Genomic DNA, 20,938 nt, shown 5'->3' with positions numbered 1-20,938 from the left:
TGGAAGCTGATTGATTGATGGACCTATTTTTGCCCACAACATTTCTAATGTAGCCACATTTTAAAAGAGAAACAGTTGAGATACTACAATCATATCATACAGGATCAGTGCTAGAGCTAAAACTGGACAACTGTGAAAGTAGTTACAGTTGCAATTTCACTGGAAGCCAATGCAAATGCTGAAAATGAAGCCAATGAAAATGCCCCCCCCCCATCAGCACAGTCTGTTTGTGTGTGCATGTGTGTGTGTGTAAGGAAAAAGAGGGACATGTGTCTTCATTTCCCTTTATGCCTGATTTCCTCTTTCACTGAATGTGAACCCTCCCCTGCAGCTACACCGAGTGTGATATAGCGCACCTGCGCTCTCCCACGCCAGAGAAGAGAAAGAGAAGGCTAATTTGGCTGGAGTTAATTTGCAAAGATACCCCCACAGGTCAGCTAGGGGTCAGCCAGAGGTCACAGAAAGGGCGGCCAAGACCTAGGGCAGCTCTCCAAAGACCTGCGCTCCTCCCAGAGCTCCTCTCATGTTGCATTCGGTCCTGTCAGGTCACAAAGATATCACTTCCCAATGCCACACAGTCTACATACTCTGTTATACAGACAAGACACCTTTCCAGTCCCTAAAAAACTAACATGCTTGTTATAAACACACACACACACACACACACACACACATCCAAATGTCCCTGTCCTCTGCTTGCACACACTCTACTATTTGAGCCGAGCTAACAGTAGTGTGTCACATCCCTCCCACTGAGGCACTGCTCCATCGCAGGCTGCAGCGTATTGATCTGCTGCTGGCCATAAATGAGCCGCTGTGGTGGCATCCAGCCTGCTTTTGCACTGAGCGAGGGTATTGATCTGCCATCCCGACTGCAGTCTCAACTGACTTCTATTAGTGCTTCCGCTTTTCAGTTAGTGCACAGACAAAGGAAATACAATTGATCTAGAGGAAGAAGTTACTCTTAAAGGGTTAGTTCACCCAAAAATGAAATTTCTGTCATCGGTTACTCACCCTCATGTCGTTCCAAACCAGTGAGACCTTCGTTCATCTTCGGAACACAAATTAAGATATTTTTTATGAAATCCGAGATCTGACACCCCATAGACAGCAACGCCATTACCACTTTCAAGGCCCAAGAAAGGGAAGTAAAGACATCGTTAAAATAGTCCATGTGACTACAGTGGTTCAAGCTTAATGTTATGAAGCAGCGAGAATACAGAAAAACAACAACTTTATTTCCTTTCTGGGCCTAGAAAGTGGTAATGGCATTGCTGTTTATGGGGGTTCCCAAACAGCAATATAGTGTCGGCCCAGATTAGGCCCACATGTGGGCCGGATCTGGGCAGACACTATGTTGCCGTCTGGGGTCAGAAAGCTCAAGGATTTCAACAGAAATGTCTTAATTTGAGTTCCGAAAATGAACGAAGGTCTTACGGGTTTGGAACGGCATGAGGGTGAGAAATAAATGACAGAATGATTTTAATTCATACAATCCCTAGTCAACATTGCAACTTCACAAATAAATGCACATTCAGATATTTAGCTAAACATGTGGATTATCTAAAAAAAAAATCACATTTAATTGATTTGCACAAACTTTTTTTTTCTAATTTCAAATTAGGCCACTGCTACATTATAATAATATATTAGATACTTCTATGCTGCTTTATAAGAAAAAAAGAAATAGAAATTAGATTTTTATTTACAAACATTTAAAATATAAATAAGAGTTATATAAATATGTTAATGAAAAAATAAACAAAATATAACAATGAATTTAAAATAATTCGAAATAATATTATATAACTATATAAAGAGGCTAGGCTAATAATATATTATATTATATAAATAATAAAAGGTACTGCTTATGAACGGCGTGTTTGTGATACATGAATGACTGACGTCAGAAAATAATTGAGCTGGGCTGACATCTTGTGGTGAAACGGCCGTACTACAAGTCATAATATGGAACCGCACAATAGAAGCAAAAAGAATCTGAAACTGACAACGCAATGCCTTTTATTTTGATAAGACCACTTGCATATAAAAGGTGCCAGTCATGACATAAAAATGACATTTTAAATATATAAAAAGGTTTCATCTTTAAAAACAACCTATGATGACAAAATAAAGAACAACTGTTTGAAAATGATTGTCCTTGTGGTATCATTTTAAGATAATACAAACAATGACATATGAAAATGATATACATACGTTAAAAAATAACAGCAGCGCTTAGGCTTGGTACAACTAATGAAGACAATTTTCACAGATTATTACTAATTATATAATAACTGTATTGCATTGCATTGTGTCAATCCTTCAGTGGACACTATTACCTCTGATTTATCCATTACTAGTTGGTACATTGCATATTAAAAACAAACCCTTTTATTTCTAAATATGCGTTCCTCTAATTTTAGTGTCATGGACATTTTGATTTAAACTTTGGCTAACTTTTTGGTTAACTTTTTTTTCTCCAAAAGGTACGTTTCACTCTAAATCATAAAATGGTGAATAATGATAAAATAAAAAAAATAGTAAACATTAATATTTCTCAATCCATATCAGAATGCATAGGGCTTACAGGTGATGTGCTTATTAAAAATGCCACACATTATTACTTACAACCCTCCCTTTCTCTTTTTTCAATTTTTTTTTTCTGTAAACTTGGGTACAGTTTTTTACCACTCAATCATCTATTTATGTTTTAGAATACGTGCCACAGTTCAAGTTAAAAAGTAGAGGGAAAAAGTGTCATACGCAGCTGTAAATGTGGTGTTCAATTCATGTAACCATAGTCGTCTGTTAACACAAAGGCATCTGAAAGCAGCTCTGTATATCTCTCTTTTTCTATGATCTATTTGCTAAAGCTATGAGAGTGAATATTGTTGTACCCAAAATAAACTGATGCTGACTTCATGGAATTTAAGAGCATCAAGAAAACATTTTGTGCAGTTGTTTGTTAGTGCAGTTTTTGAATTTTGAAATGACATTTTGTAAAATCAAGTATGTTGTCCCTAACATTCTAAACATCATTTCAAGGTTTCATCAGTCCTTCCAATCAGTATATTCAAATATATAATTCGACAAGGCTTAAAGGTCAATGCTTGAATAACGGAGAAAACCAACCAAAATCTTGTAAATTCTCTCTCATTAGAATGTCTTATATTTTAAATTTCTTTACTTGAAGAAAAATATGCATAACATTTCTAATGTCTGACATTAAGTTTTCTTTTCTTTTTACATTATAAAGCTGTCAAATAAATACATGTAAAAAAGAAATTCAATAATAATAATAATAATAAAAAAACAGATTTCATCAATATTAATGCCATATTGCAAATCTGGGAATATTTTGGTGTTTGTACTTTACATCATTAAATTCAAATGCAATAAACAGATATAAATACTAGAAAAAACATAAAATGATTTTTTTCAGTTTAAGCAGAACTACTTTGCACTTCTAGTGAGTAAACATATTAAGAACACACACACGCAGGTCTCTAAGGTGCAGTAAACAGCGCAATGGACTCGGAAGAAGGTTTCTCTGAAACGGACTCCAGATCTATAGTTGGAATTATGGACTTTTTCAACCTCTGCAACAGAGATGGAGAAAGGCACTGGGTTCATTTTGACATGGAGAAACATAACAAATATTGATATAGGGAGTGTTTGTGAACTGTACATACCTGCAGCAGAGACCCTTCGGTGGTCCAAAGCTCATGTAGAGCCCCAAGTGGAATCCAGATGATGGAGGCGAGAGAGATGAACCAGCCGACCACCTCTGCCCAGAGCGGATATGCGTAGGACTTACCATATCGAGCTGGAGTATACTGAAAAATACTGGAGATCAGAATACCCTGCAGAGAGAGACGGAAGAGGTCATTGTTATTAAAAGGATCGTTCACCCAAAAATTTAAATCATCATTTACCTCAAGTTGTTCTAAACCTGTACGATTTTCTTTGTTATTTTTTTTTTAAATGGTGGTAACCAAACAGTTTATAGTACCTATTGACTTCCATAGTATTTTTAAAGTCAATGGGGGCCAGCACCTGATTGGTTAACAACATTCTTCAAAATATCTCTTTACAAAGCTCTACATGGTTTAGCTCTTCAGTACCGGAGCAACCTCCTACTGCATTATAGTCCTTCACGTTTATTGTGGTCTCAAAATTCTGGCCAGTTGATAATACATAGAATATCAAAATCAACTGTGGGCACCAGAACCTTTTCCATCTATAAATCTAGATTCAAATCCATTTTTTAACCTAGCATACACATAACACACTATCACATACATTTCTACAAATCCGTTAAAGGGGATTATGATTTCACTTTTTCACATGTGTAATGTTGCTGTTTGAGAGCATAAACAACATCTGCAAATTTACGACACTCACAGTTCAATGCAAAGGGAGATGTTTTCTTTTACAGAAATCCCTTTTTAAGGACTACAACAATTGGCTGGTAGGGACTACAACGAGCTTCTTCCCGGGTTGGTGACATAACAAATCCTAAAATTGACATAAACCCTGCCCCCGGGAACACACAACAAAGGGGATGAGGCCATGTTGGACTGTTTCAGAGAAGAGGAAGAGCTGTTGTAGTAGAGTACATTTAGGAGTCTGCACAACCATTCGGAAACGTCCTGTTGGATTCAACATGTTGTCACTTCTTAGTTAGTCTCTCCATCATCGTCCGACTCCGGTTTGAACATAAAAAATGAGCAGTTTCTGCATTTTCAGTGCGTGTCTGCGCGAGGTAATCGGAGCTGCTAACACCAGCTCTTGAATCTCCGCCCTCTTCCTGGAAGGGGGCCGTGAGCAGCAGCTTGTTTGCATTTAAAGGGACACACAAAAACGACACATTTTTGCTTACCCTCAAAAAGTCTTGACATGCTATAAAAAGTTATTTATGGTGTATTTTGAGCTAAAACTTCACATACACGCTCTGGGGACAGAGACTTATTTTACATCTTGTAAAAAGGGGCATAATAGGACCCCTTTTAAAGGATTATTAGGCTAAATAACATTGTAAGTAAAATGGCATCTACGCTTGTATTAGTCTGTTGCATCCTATTCCTGAGGTCACCGTAGTCAGCCGAATCCAGTCCGTATTCAGAACAGCTGAAGGACCTGCATCTGGACGACCACAACAGCCCTGAATGTCAGCGGACACCATGATAAGACAAGCCCTCGAGACAGATCGCCTGTGAAGACCTCATTGATACGACAGCCATCCTGACAGATCCTCAGTGAAGACCTCAAGAACTAGACAAGTCTATGGCCCTATGGCCAGCTTTGACTCCTCCCAACCAAATCCTGTCGAAATGTATCACGATCTTCAAGCAGAAGGAACTGGATGAAATATTTTAATGATAAAATCCACAATCTGACTTTTGATGCAGCCTGGAATTAAACCACACCATGTTTGTTCATCGACTGAGCCTGGTTTCTCCCAAGGTTTTTCTTTCCCCTTTTCTGCCACCTGATAGAGTTTGGGTTCCTTGCCACACCTGGCGACACCTTTGGCTTGCTTAGTTGGTGGCACTTAATATTCTGCAATATTATTGTTTTGACTGTACTGAGACTATTGGAATGAGAACTGAACTCTACAGAGCTGCTTTATAACTGAATTGAACTCATTTCATATTTGATGATCTTTACACAGTTATTGAACAAAACTGAATCAATACTGAACTGACCTCAGCTGAACAATGACACTATTTTCTGCTTAGAGTTGCTTTACAGAAGAATTGAGTCATTGATTCATAATTTTCCTGTTTATCACTGTAAAGCTTTTTTGAAACATCTCGATTGTTTAAAGCGGTATATAAATAAAGGTGACTTGACTTCAACAGAACAAAAAAACTTTTTTGAACAACCTGAGGGTGAGTAAATATTGACAGAATGTTCATTTTTGGGTGAACTATACCCTTTACTCAAAAGCAAAGCATTATACCTCACAAAACCTCTCAGATCTGAACAGACACACACCGGGCTCCACTTTATAAATATCTATTACTATCAACAAATGTAAAACCTTTTTTCAATGCTTTTTAAGATTTTAAAGACTATTTAATGTCCTTAAGTTCTGAAAAGTGAATTTATGGGAAGATAAGGGCAATTAGGAAGCACGATTTGTGCACAATACGATCTCACAAAACGCGAGTTTTGTCATTGATTTTTTTTCCTCACTTCACTGCTACTTAATGGGAAAAAAATTGCTGCGTCCCAATTCGCCCACTTATACTACGACCTAAAAGTATGTATTCTTTTTGAGAAGGAAAAGTACATACTTTTGAGTGTGTAGCAGAAGAGTATGCAAGCTTTGGGACATACTACTTTGTCATCTTTAACGGACTCTGTCGTTAAAGTAAAACGTATCTTTTCGTCAGGTTAAATAGAATTACTCATAATTGATCACTCAAACCCCTTTATCTAAACCTCTCTACTTAACCGTTGGACTCGCACATCCGTCATGTTTGTAGTTTTTAAACACTTTTTCTTCCCGTTTGTAGTTCTGATCGAATCCTCGTCCAACTCAATGGGTCGTGGGCAATATCAGCCGTTAGAGTGTGCGTCGGAAATAGTAGACCATACGAGTATCTTTGGAATACTCTTTTCAACATACTATGATTTGGGACATACTAATTCTATTTTCGAATACTATTTAGTACGGATAGTATGCGAATTGGGATGCAGCAAATGTCTTGTTGGGAAGAAGTGTACTATTTTAAAACCATCTGCACTATCGAGCTATTTACTCTGGAACACAGATCGATGTGGTTGTCAATGATCAAATATAGAGAATCCCAATGTTTTTTTCCTCACCAGTACAAGTATGGGTGACAGGAACTGCCAGCAGACACGGAAGAAGAGGTTTGGTTTCTTTCCCAGCATTTTCTCCACCATTAAACTGAGCCGTTTCACTCCTGCATATGTGTGAGAGAAAAGCATGAACAGTCATCTCTCATTAAGAGCAGCAGAACAACGGTCACATCTGATCTGAGTTTCTATTCAATTCAATTCACATTTATTTGTATAACGCTTTTCACAATACATATCGTTTCAAAGCAGCTTCACAGAAAAAGGCATGCGTCTACATTGCAATTTAAAGTGATTTGTCCACGTTATGCATTTCAGAAATGCACATATACAAAGCACACAGATTAGCTAACAATGTATTATTAATCAATATAATAATTAAGGCACAGTCTCACTGAAGGAAGTGACATTTACCAAATATGAGAGTGACGGCGAGCACCTCGAAGAAGGCCAGAAACATCAGAGAAACCACGGCCGTGTAGTGATCCATCAGCTGAAACACATATATCCCACCCTGCACACATACAATATTACTTCATTAGTATTAAAATGAGGGTTAGGTTTCATTATATTAGATAGATAGATAGATAGATAGATAGATAGATAGATAGATAGATAGATAGATAGATAGATAGATAGATAGATAGATAGATAGATAGATAGATAGATAGATAGATAGATAGATAGATAGATAGATAGATAGATAGATAGATAGATAGATAGATAGATAGATAGATAGATAGATAGATAGATAGATAGATAGATAGATAGATAGATAGATAGATAGATAGATAGATAGATAGATAGATAGATAGATAGATAGATAGATAGATAGATAGATAGATAGATAGATAGATAGATAGATAGATAGATAGATAGATAGATAGATAGATAGATAGATAGATAGATAGATAGATAGATAGATAGATAGATAGATAGATAGATAGATAGATAGATAGATAGATAGATAGATAGATAGATAGATAGATAGATAGATAGATAGATAGATAGATAGATAGATAGATAGATAGATTTTAAATGATTTTGATGGTTGGATTTTTGTTATTTGGCCATTAAGTTAACTAAAAATGCAAAAATGCATTTTTCACATATTAAAATGTTTTAGTAAAAATATACGTAGACAGATATTGCCTTTTGTTATTTTATTGTTAAATTGGTGCACATAAATACATTTTTTTAATGTAATATTGCGTATCCAAAAACTTTTGTTCCGTACATTTTCACATGACTTTATTTACACTTAGATTTACCGTATTTTGTTTTGGAATTGGAATTTAAAAAAATATATTGAATATAGCACTTGAATATATACTGCAAATACTGAGATATATCTGTAAATCAAATCTTTCTTTTGAAACTAGAATTATGTTTAGGTCTGGAACAATTCCAGGAACACTTGTATAAAATCCAACTGATCCAAGTATAACAAAATCTCAAAAGTAAGAATACAATATGTGTTTTTAATGTGAAACTAGAGCATATTTACTCTGGTAATGTGTGGAATCCCCAGAAGAAAGCCAACGCTGCACACTGCCAGAACAATCAGCTCCTTCCTCTTAAAAACTTTCAAAGCTTTCTTGCCAAAGCCGTCCATGATGAAAGTTACAGCCACTTCCACCATGGCAAACTGCACAGATACACATTTGTACATGTACATGAACAATAGTCCAAAATGTTCACAAATTAATGTACAAATTGCACAAACACGCACATATAGCTCTGTTGCAAAACCTGGTGAGCTGGGCACTTCCTGATCACCTTTCCATACATTAGAACTAGACATTTTCATTTATTATCCTGCTTCATCTAAACACACGGGGTATGGATTTTGCAACTACGCTCATATTTGCTGACACTGACTCCCTTATAGTTGCGTATTTCCGATGTGTGCAATGAGGAAACAGCTTTTCACAGATCAAAGAGAAAATAAGAATCCTGTATGTTCTTGGTCCTGTGATTTTTGGCTTTATAGAAACAAAATCAAATGATACATATAATCCTTTTTTACTCCATGAGATTTAATGAATTTCCTGCTCATCAACAAACTTTGAGAACACATAAGGACATGGGAAGACTGGGCCTATAGCTGCAGAAACTGATGAAAGAACATCAAATGAGCAAATTTGCCATCTGTGGCCTACCAAAATGTCCCAAGGCTGCATCATGTTTATACTTTGTAAGGAAGACAATTGCAGAATGCACTGTGACAAAATTGATCTAGTATGTTGGACAGAATGCAAAGAATTGCTGATTCAAAAAATATTCACATATTGTATTTAAGTATAAAATGCTGAAAAAGCAGTGAGTGTCCTGTGCGAATGGCTTCAGGTAGCTGCCTGCTGTATGTAGGTATTAGACAGAAAGGCAGCTTTCTAGGGTTTAGAACAGAGATAGTTTTGTGCATGCTTGTGCCATGAGTCCTCTTCTACCTGACTGTCCAGTCCGAGGCAGAGTAACATGATGAAAAACAGAGGAGCCCAGAGCTGAGAGATCGGCATGGTGGAGAAAACTTCAGGATATACCACAAAAACCAGACCAGGCCCTGCAGAAAAAAGACACAAACACACACACACAAATGGCACACTGGTCAAGAGAAATATGACACTAGTTGACTAGTTGTTAAGCCAACGTAAACGGTAACAAAAGTCTTGGCCATGAAGGAGAAACAGATATTTCACACAGTACTTTTGTCAAATTCGATTAATGTTTAGTACTCTCAGCTCTGTGAACACATTTTAACATGTTTTTTAATTTTCTCCAAAAACCAGCGAAAAAAAAATGCAGATTCTAGATTCCTACAGTACTCAAACCCAAAAATAAGATATTGCAGGAAGGAGGAGGAGACTAAATAGAATGGAAAAAGAGCTGGAGAAACTGGTTTGGGAGAGGCTGTGCAACTGCCTTATTTTTGACAGACATTAAACCATTTATTTTAATGAGGAAAAACTCAGCAAAGCTGCTGACCAGCACAACTATGATTGCATTTTGCAAAAAAAAAAAAGATCTGTTGTTGCTGATAAGGTGAGCATATTTGAGTCAGTGGAGTTTTTGAGAAAACACTACAAAATAAAAAACTTAAAAATAAAACGAAATAAATCTAACAAATACGGAGCCCTGCACATGACATGCAGGAAAAACCTATTAGGCTAAATCGTGCGCACGATGTATTAATTTGTTCCCTCCATTTATAAATTGTGCGCACGTTTTATAAATCGAGGGAACAAATTAGTAAATCGTGTGGACGGTTTAGCAAGTCGAGGGAACGAAGTAGTAAATCGTCCACATGATTTAGCAAATCGAGGGAACTAAATAGTAATCGTGCGCATGATTTATAACTCGAGGGAACGAATTAGTAAATTGTGCGCACAATTTACTGTTTTTTTCTTGCACGTCATGTGCGGGGCTCCGTAAATAAAATAAGCTATCAAACAGTGTGCAAACTGATCATTTTTCTGAATTATAACACTGCTGAACAGCTGTCCAGGTTTCATTGGGCGGCAGCATCTCTGATTAAACTGGTAAAAATGGATGGACTTGAATGACAACATCTTATAGTTCGCAGTAATGTAATATAAAAACAAATATTATGATATTGTAAACTGCTGTGAAGTTCTTCTGAGGGCAGCTCAAAGCTCAAGGACATTCTTTTATCGTTGTTTTTTGTATTTACACAGATCTACTCTGCCCACGTTTTTACTCGGCTCATTTCTTCCTGATTCTGTTTCTTCCATGAATGGTCTCTTTTATTCTCTTTTTCTGGCCTATCCTCCCTTCACCTCCTCTCACACTTGTCCTCTCTCTGGTGGTACAGAACGAAACATTTCATTTATCATCCCGCTTCAACTTTTGAAGCTGGAATTTCCCCACTGCCTTTCCATTTCCTTAGCTTGCAAGGTGTTGATATTGACTTCCTCAGGCCTGTTTCACGCACAAAAACAGCGCATTTTTATATCAACGCCCACATTAATAGGTTAGAGTATTCACATTGCCAGTGTCCTCCTATTCTGTGTACAACCACATTTCCAGAAAAGTTGTAAAATGCAGGAATCTGTGATTTGTTACCCCTCTATAACCTTGATTTAATGGACAAATAATTTGCATCCCCCATGTTTTTCAACCGGCTTTATTTAGAAGAAAAAAACAAAGTCGACGGACCGAAATACGTAGGATAAAGATTGAACAGGTCATGAACACGTCAAAGGGAAGGGAGCATTGAACGCTTCAATACAATATCATTATGCACCTGTTCAGAAAGACAAATGTTTCAGTTAATAAAGTTTCATTTGATGTGTCCAGTCAGTGTGAACAGCCTCAAATAGTTGTGGCGCGTCATGTCAAAAAATGTGCCCAGTGCAGATCTGTTGGATGGATTTATTATAATTGAGACGTGAATATTTTTTCTCCGTGAGACAAGAGATGCATTCACAAACCTCTTTCTAGCCATGGTCAATACCCTTTCAACAATGAATCAAAAAAGACTATCCACAATTTCTTTGTTGGCCTTAGAGTCTGAAATGGTTAACGGTTTGGATTTTCAGGATGTCAATAACCATGTTAAACTCTAGAACAAAAACCTACATAACATAGACTGCTTTTACTGGGCTGTTGGTTGTGATTGGCTTAAAATCAGACTTTAATATTAGCAATTGTCCAGATTTAGTTAAGTTATGTTATTTTGCAGCATGCTTTGTTCAAATTTATATTTTATATTATACACCGATCAGGCATAACACTATGACCTAATATTGTGTTGGTCCTCCTTTTGCTGCCAAAACAGCCCTGACCTGTCGAGGCATGGACTCCACTAGACCCCTGCAGGTGTGCTGTGTTATCTGACACCAAGATGTTAGCAGAAGATGATCCTTTAAGTCCTGTAAGTTGTGAGGTGGGCCTTCATGGATCGGACTTGTTTGTTCAGCACATCCCACAGATGCTCGATTTTGAGATTGAGATCTGAGGAATTTTGAGGCCAAGTCAACAACTCAAACTCGTTGTTGTTCTCCTCAAACTATTCCTGAATCATTTTTGATTTGTGACAGGGTGCATTTATCCTGCTGAAAGAGGCCACAGCCACCAGGGAGTACCATTTCCATGAAAGGGTGTACATGGTCTGCAACAATGCTAACCACTGTCAAATTAACATCCACATGATGTGTTGTTTTTCTTAAATGTTTCATTAGATAGCTGCCATTTTTGTAATAACATAAAAAGGATGCTGCTAGTTGACGTGAAGAACACAATGTAACTGAAGAGACGAATTAGTATATATATACAGTATATATACTTAGGGTACAGTTCTAATGCATGACAAAACAAAATCACATTTAAAATAATTATTGAAGAATTATCCAATGTTAAAGGGTTAGTTCACCCAAAAATGAAAATAATGTCATTTATTACTCACCCTCATGCCGTTCCACACCCGTAAGACCTCCGTTCATCTTCGGAACACAAATTAAGATATTTTAGTTGAAATCCGAAGGCTCAATGAGGCCACCATAGGCATCAATGTAATTTACACTCTCAAGATCCATTAATGTACTAAAAACATATTTAAATCAGTCCATGTGAGTACAGTGGTTCAATATTAATATTATAAAGCGACGATAATATTTTTGGTGCGCCAAGAAAAACTAAATAACGACTTCTATAGTGATAACCGATTTCAAAACACTTCTTCATGAAGCTTCGGAGCGGAAATTAATCAGCGAGTTAGAATTCGGTGGTTCGGAGCGCCAAAGTCACGTGATTTCAGCAGTTTGGCGGTATGACAAGCGATCCAAATCATGATTCGACTCGCTGATTCGATGCGCTCCGAAACTTCATGTAGAAGTGTTTTGAAATCGGTTATCACTATATAAGTCATTATTTAGTTTTTTTTGGCGCCCCAAAAATATTATCGTCGCTTTATATTGAATGAAACACTGTACACACATGGATTGATTTATATATGTTTTTAGTATATTAATGGATCTTGAGAATGTAAATTGCTTTGCTCCCTATGGAGGCCTCACTGAGCCTTCGGATTTCAACAAAAATATCTTAATTTGTGTTACGAAGATAAACGGAGGTCTTACGGGGTGTGGAACGGCATGAGGGTGAGTAATAAATGACATTTTCATTTTGGGGTGAATTAACCCTTTAAGAAAATGTTATTATTTAAAAAAAAAAAAAGCATTTCCCTGGATCTGACAGGGTGGGTCCTTAAAACTGAGTGATTCTTAGCTGAATTAAGACACAGCAATAAAATATAACAGGAAATGTGGTCTTTCCAGTTCAATCATTCAATGTATTTACTGCTTGTGAGAGAGATAATAAGGTCACCATGTGTCAAATTTCAGTGATTTATGGCACTCACAATAATACCACTCACTCACACCCACCCACCCTCCCTCCCTCTGGACTGGACACCTGTTTATCCCCATCCCCCCATCCTCCATCCAAAGGAATTTATGACTGTTTGGGGGTTTTGTGTGTTTTTGAAGTGAAAATGTTTTTACGAAAACAATGTGTTTTAAACTGTTGTAAAATGTGAAGCATTGTACAGCGACATAAATAAGATCAGGGGAATATTTTTAGTAAAGAAAGTTTGTTTTCACATACATTTGAAGAAAGGTTTTCCTGTAACACTTTACAATAAGGTTCATTAGTTAACATTAGTTAACTACATTAGTAAACATGAACTAATAATGAACTGCACTTTTAAAGCATTTATTTGTCTTTGTTAATGTTAATTTTAACATTTACTAATGCATTATTTAAAGGGGTCATATAATGGTACATGCACTTTTACAAGTTGATTGAATGGAAATGTGTGTTGGCAGTGTCTGTACACAACGATCCTATAATGATAAAAATCCATCCAATGGTTTCCCCTGTCTCAAATCGAGCCGTCTGACCATGTGACGTCACATGGTCGGACGCCCCTCCCACGATGGTTAATTGACAGCAGCGTTTCTACACAGACTGAGCGAGCTGTCATCATAGTCCGCCATTGTTGATACGCTGGAGCAGAATGGCGTCCAAGCGATTGTGGTGCTCTGTTCTTGGGTGTAATAACGAACACAGCAGTCATTTTGATGTTCATAAATCCGAACCGCTGAAGACGCAGTGGCTGAGTTTTGTTTTCGAAGGGAATATTCCCCCCCGATCAACGTCAATGCTTTCATGTTTGCGCGAATCATTTCTCACCAAACTGCTTTATAAACGAGGGTCAGTATAAAGCAGGTTTTGCTAAGAAGCTGCTCCTGAAAAAAGGATCGCTACCAACTATTCGTGTTCCTGCAGCACCTCCAGAAGAAGTGAGTGTAACGTTTTATTAACCTTTATATTAATCTTTGCAAATCGCTTGCACGTTTCACGATGAATGCGGCTAAAGTTTACAGGGTGAGTTACATTACGGCATGCTTTATGTATGACGTTCTCAATATAATTCATAATCCGTTTATAATGAACAACGCGTTGTGGTTATTGTGTTATTGCAAACTGTGTACGCTGGTGATAAAGTTAACGTGGTAACACTAGTCAACTTTATTTATATAGCACTAGTCAACTTTATTTATTGTAGCACTACAATCTGTCAATGAACTAACGTATACATCAGTAAACACATAGAATTCGTATCTCACTACGCTACCCTGCCAGTACATACAAAGATAGATCAAAGTGACATTACGTTAACCAACCATTCAGAAACGTCTTGTTCGAGCCTTAATTGTCGAACTTGGCTGGGGCCGTCATCTTGTTCCGGGTCCGACTCCGGTTCAAATTGATACGGTTGCACAGATGTGTTCTCAGAGACTCCCGTTGCCATTCTGTGATTCTTTCTCCAAAATATACCCTCAACTGTTGTCAAGGCAACACTCCATGTGTGTTGTGTCAAAACGCCGCACAGAACAGAGGGGCGGGGTGAGCAAAGCTCATTATCATTTAAGGGCACATGCACTGAAATGGCTTGCTGAAAACAGAGCTGTTTTTGACCAGGTAAAATGAGTGTTTTCTTACAATACTAATGAGAATTTTTAATTAAAGTATAATACAAACTTTTCATTTAGACACTAAAGAATCATATTAACTTACAAACATAAAAAAATGGCATTATATGACCCCTTTAAATCTTGTTAACATTAGTTAATGCACTGTGAACGAACATGAACAAACCATGAACGACTGGAAAAAAGATTAACTAATGCTGAACAGAGGTGTTGTTCATGGTTAGTTAAATGTTAACTAATGCATTAACTGATGTTACCTAATTCAACCTTATTGTAAAGTGTTACCGGATTTCCTTTAGATACAAAATTTAAAACGATGTATACCGTTAAAATACAAAGGCTTAGCATTTATACATTTTAAGACGTTATCAGAAAAAAGTCTTGAATATCTTTCACATACGACTTGTAAAGATACCAGAAAAAAAGATAAAATGTGTTTGAAAAATGTTTAAAATTAAATTAATTGTTTAAAACGCGAGCATCAAACGTTAAACAACAACAGTTAAAAATTACAGCAAACAAATAGTATTAAGTATTCTAACATTACAATTTACTCTGTTATAGTTTTCTTTAGTTTTTAGACAAAACAGATCAGTGTGTGAAGCCACACAGAGTCTCCGCCCCTAACACTCCCCCTCACAGCAGAAGAATACATCCGGTGCAGTGGTGTAGATTTAAATAATTCAACAAAATGACGTTTATAAAATAATAGTTGTTTTATAATTTTTGGAACAATTTTTTTGTTAATTTTAGTTGATTAGCTCCTTGATTTATTCACAATTTGATACCATCATCCACCCCTCCCAATGGATGAATTTATACTCCATTGTTTGAGAATGCATTTTGAGTAAAAAAATCTTGAAACGGTTCAAAACGATGTGCTTTAAACTTCAAAAACGTGAAACATGGGTGGTAAACAGTGCGATCAAGGGGTGTTTTTATTAAAGAAAGTTTTTATTAACTATACATTTGAGGAAAGTTTTTCACACACATGTAACCCTTTCACATACGACTTTAAAACTGTAAAGTGATGCAGATCGTTAAAAAAAACCTTTTCAGCCATTCAGCCATTGTAAAATGTAATCAGAAAAAGTAAAATGTGTTTCTAAAACAGTATAATACAATATGCTTTAAAATTTGTAACTGTGAACAGGTGTTGAGGTTAAACACTGCAATCCGGGGGTGTTTTTTATTAATTATTTTGTTAAATTATTATTTTCACATACATTTGAAGAGTGTACATACCCCCACATACAACATTTAAAATGCCAAGCACAAAAAACATCAAGATGGTATAATGTTTTCACAGGATGTAAACAATTTCAGAAGAGGTAAAATGTGTTTCAAACAAGCTGTAACGCAAAGTTAAAATGTTTCTTTGCTCAAAAGGTACCGGATGAAAAGATGCACGAGAGCTGCCGAGTTTTCCCCAGGTTTAATAAAATACCTTAAGCGTCGTCACATAAACATTCAACCCAGGTCACAAATATAAAAAGAATAAGAAAAGAGAAAAGTTCCCTTCTGCTGCTCACCTTTTGCATCTCTTACAGACACACCCTCTACGCACATGCGAAGTTGCCATTGTACCTCGAATTACCATAAATGCTCTAAGTGACTATTACAATGCGTAATGTAATGTAATGTATCCCACAACCAAAGGAAAGGTACGCATAAACACACGCCAAGGTGTAGATTTTAGTTAATTTAGTTCATTAATTCATTCTTCGATATTTCAAGCCTAATACTTTCAAGCATCTATGCCCTTGCACAACCACCACACCTGCAGAGTTGAATGTCTAAACTTTTACAACATCATACAGAATGTAAGTACTTTGTATCATGTTTTAGATAACAAGAAAGGATGTCTGGTCGGACATAGAATCAGTAACGTGTGAATACTTCAAAGGCTGTAAAACATCTTCTAAAGATGTTTCGGGATGCTTTACAACACAGCTCTGGTAAATCTGCGAGGGTCTGGCATTGTGAACTGGACGGCATTGTGAACTTTGGTTGGCATTATAAACCTTTACATATAGCCTATATAGAATGTAGGTTTCTCTCAAGAAATTGATAAAACACTATAAAAACATTAATACAACTCCTGCTTTATCAAGTACTGTTATTTTACTGAAACAAGACCAAAAATAGGATATTTAATTTATACCAACAGTTATTTTTTCCCAGTTAGCCATATAGTTTTATTTAATTCTGTATTTTTCAGAACTAAAACCATCATGCTCTAAAGCATTAGAAGTAAATGACCCAAAGACACACACGATTTAAACATTCATATATTTGTGTGTTGCAATAGCAGAAGCTTTTGATAAAACCAACATTTCAAATTAATTACCTGAAGTGTTTAACAACCATACTTGTTGATTACTAAATAGTTGTGCTAAATTCTTTTTCTTTGTGCATATTTTTACACATTTACATATTTTGTTTGCTATGTCACACCGCTGTGATGAAATTCTTATGAAGTCATTTGTGAGTAATTGTGAAATGTGTTTTTGTAAATTTTTGTAAAACACTGTTCACATTTGTGTGTTGGACTGTATGTGTTTTTAGGTGAAGACTATTTTTGAGAGCAGTCAATTAGCATTTATAGGAATACATTATTATTTTTTTAATTAAGAATTTAAGTGATAGTCTTTCTGTTTGAGAGTGCATCTTTACAGCTACGTGATGTGGGATCACATGAAGCATCAACACGACAATGTTTACACTTAAAACTATTACAACTCAATCACATCTGACTATTGCACTGAAAGCTGCACAATCATTAACGTTTGAGGCTGTTAAACAAAGTTTCACACTCTGGTAAAACCCGTACACAAAAAACAAATGTGTGTAAAAAACTCAATGTAAATTCAAGAGCCCAAATCACTAAGAAAAGAGGGTACACCATACAAGAGAAGCGCGGTTTGTAATGCCCTCAGAATACAGAAAATCCATTTATGAGCAAATTGTAAGTTTGTTACAAGTTTGTAAATGTGGATTTACAATGATGTTTTTAATACTCCGCTAGATTTAGTCATCTTGTTCATATAGCATGACACTGTTCACATTTCTTTGTTTGTTGGAGAGTGTTCAGTTTTAGGTGAAGACGCTTCTCTGGATGTTGCCAACAAAGCAGTGTAAGTTCATGCTATTTCTTCCATGGGAAAGTGTGTGTGATGAACACAGACCTTTCATTTAAAGGGTTAGTTCACCCAAAAATGAAAATTCTGTCATTAATTACTCACCCTCATGTCGTTCGACACCCGTAAGACCTCCGTTCATATTCGGAACACAAATGAAGATATTTTTGTTGAAAGCTGATGGCTGAGAAAGGCTTCAGATAGGCCTGCATTGGCATTCAGTACATTTACACTCCCAAGATCCATAAAAGGCACTTAAAACGTCGTTACAAAGTCCATCTCACCACAGTGACTCTACAATAATTTTACGATGCGACGACAATAGTTTTTGTGCGCAAAAAAAATTAAAATAACACCTTTATCCAGCTTGTTATTGTCTTCCGTGTGTGCCTCCACGACGCATGCGCGAGAATATGACGCAGATCCGGCGCTCGGACACATGACCCAGAAGGGATTTGTTTACAAGCAGAGGAAGACGCGCGTGTCTAAGCTGTTGAATTCTACATTGATCGTGCTTTAGGTCTCGGCGTAGTTCTCAAAATGGGGCTTAAGTGTGCATTTCATGGATTCCCGAACGCTGGCGCTACGTCATATTCTCGCGCAAGCGTCGTGGAGGCACACACAGAAGACAAGAACAAGCTGGATAAAGGTGTTATTTTGATTTTTTTTTGCGCACAAAAACTATTGTCGTCGCATCGTAAAATTATTGTAGAGTCACTGTGGTGAGATGGACTTTGTAATGACGTTTTAAGCGCCTTTTATGGGTCTTGGGAGTGTAAATGTACTGAATGCCAATGGAGGTCTTACGGGTGTCGAACGACATGAGGGTGAGTAATTAATGACAGAATTTTCATTTTTGGTTGAACTAACCCTTTAAGAAACTTTTTTAAATATATGACTGAACTTTCGGTTTTGACAAACCAGCATTTCAAATTATTTTTCCTAAGGTGTTTAATGTACACAGAATTGTTTCTTTCAACATCCCACTTGACATTAAATATTATAGTATGTTTTCAACTATTATCAACATCTTCTTTGACTCAAATAAATCTACTGTATGCGCTAAAAATCTTAGTTCCTCTAACAAATCTGACAGAAGAACAAAAATGTACAATGCCACTGCTGTAATGCAAGGACATTTAAGAATTACAATGCTCCACACTATTATAAAGGCTATAAATAAGATTCAAACATAATCTTTACACAGAAATTATGTTTGCACAAAAGTAAATTCAAGAGAGCAACTTACTAAAAAGTAAATAGCATGAGACATTTAAAATGAATACAGAAATCCTCTCTCCTGGTCTATTGTGGACAGTGCCGGCCCAACCTAATAAGCAATATAAGCCACCAGGGGGCCCCCCACCAGGTGTTACGACAGTAACGCGTGGTAATAAGTTTGATGACGTTTGCTTGTGCCAGTCATGTGCGTTAATGTTTGAAAATGAAGAGGCGGTGACACTATCAGGAAAATAGGAAAAAAAGTGAGCAAGATAAGAGTGTTACATTTTAAAAAGATATTAAAATGGCGGTTGCTGCATCATGTCTTATTGGTTTAATTCTGCATTCACGAGCGCTTTGAAGAAGATGTGCCACAGTATAAGTGTCGTGCATGGCATTGTTATCATGGGCACTTCAAAATATGTTAAGCTTTTTTTCCATCTACCAGTGCAATTCTACAATACTGCGTGTAAATTCTATCTGGTTTTCGCATTGATCATCTGTACAAGCAGCAGACGGGCTGAATAAAAATCCAAGTTCACTCTCTGGCAGGAGGTGGCGCTTATGGAACAGCAAAATATGGCGGTTACCATGGTTCTCTATTGTAATTTTAAAAACCCATTGGCAGGTGTTTTTGCTTTATTAAAGCATTAATTCACTAAATGTTTATACATTTATCTAAAAGCAATCGTTAAAATCTTCAAAAATGTTAAAAAGTTTGCATAAGTAAAGATATCTTCATATTATATCTTGAAAGATAAATATATTAAGTAAGACAATTTGGTGTAGGATGTGTATGTTGGAATGGGTTGGGGGTGGTTAGGTGAAACTGTAGGTAGTGGGGGCCCCTTTTGGAAATCTGCATAGGGCCCCCAAAATGCTGTTTTTCCACTAGTCGATGGCACTGTTAAAAACAATTTTATTTTGTTTTTGTACAGTTTATAAAGACTACTCTCTGAGCGTGGTCAAACATGTTCATATGAATTCTACATGAGACTTTAAGACTAAGCAAATTATATTTCTTTTAGGACATCTTTCTGATTTGTTTACGATGTGGACATGACGCCTCAACATGAAAAGTGAGTCTTGCTGTTTTTCTGTTACCTATACAACTATTACATTTCAAACTTTTCTAACTATTAGACTTAAAGCTGTGCATTTCAAAGCAGTCATAGATACGCATTTCTTTTGTGTCTCTAAACAACAGTTAAGTAAATGAATTACAGTTGATAAGTCATTTTAAGTGAAAGGTGGGATGATTCATGCCTTTTTTATTCTGTCCACACTCCACACCAATACTTTGACACCAGTGTTTTAGGTGTCTGTCTATTAGGTCTTACCCAAAAACAGATGTTGTGTTTTATGTCTTAGTAATTTGTTCTTCTTTTTAAGAAAACATATGGTAAGCAGTTTTTGTCCTCATCAGCAGAACACCAAAATGTTTTTATATATTGTACATTCCAATAGTTAGCTAGCAAATGCAAGTGTGATCATTTACAGTTATATGAAACAAGCTCAGTCACATCAGAGTTGGGTTGCAGTTAATATTAAACCGTTTTTGTCCCACCATGTTAAACAGTGTTGACACGCGCGCTCCGTGGGCATGGTTGCATTAGCGGATAATGAGACACTCGCAAGTCACAAAGTTTTCATTGTAGTATACTAACATTTGTGTTTTATGCATCTTTGATTTTGTTTGCATTTCTCCTGAAATGCTGTTTTTGAAAT

General features: G+C 36.5%; 1 protein-coding gene across 1 annotated transcript in view; it reads right to left on the bottom strand.

The window, feature by feature from the left end:
• Positions 1-1,994: 1,994 nt before the first annotated feature.
• The window catches only part of LOC307125438 (sodium- and chloride-dependent GABA transporter ine), a gene marked incomplete at its 5' end in the record, with an annotated part of 38,064 nt that continues 19,120 nt past the window's right edge, over positions 1,995-20,938 (bottom strand). The window contains 6 exons of the mRNA XM_079815287.1: positions 1,995-3,602; positions 3,696-3,866; positions 6,841-6,941; positions 7,249-7,348; positions 8,342-8,482; positions 9,285-9,397. Of these exons, the coding sequence (XP_079671413.1) occupies positions 3,510-3,602; positions 3,696-3,866; positions 6,841-6,941; positions 7,249-7,348; positions 8,342-8,482; positions 9,285-9,397 (719 nt within the window). The 3' untranslated portion in view covers positions 1,995-3,509. The remainder of the gene's footprint in view (positions 3,603-3,695; positions 3,867-6,840; positions 6,942-7,248; positions 7,349-8,341; positions 8,483-9,284; positions 9,398-20,938) is intronic.

This window comes from Gobio gobio (assembly GCF_949357685.1).
Source record: "Gobio gobio genome assembly, chromosome: 4".
Lineage (NCBI taxonomy): Eukaryota > Metazoa > Chordata > Actinopteri > Cypriniformes > Gobionidae > Gobio > Gobio gobio.
The sequence above is the reverse complement of the archived record's forward strand: the minus strand, read 5'-3'. Positions and strand labels throughout refer to the sequence as shown.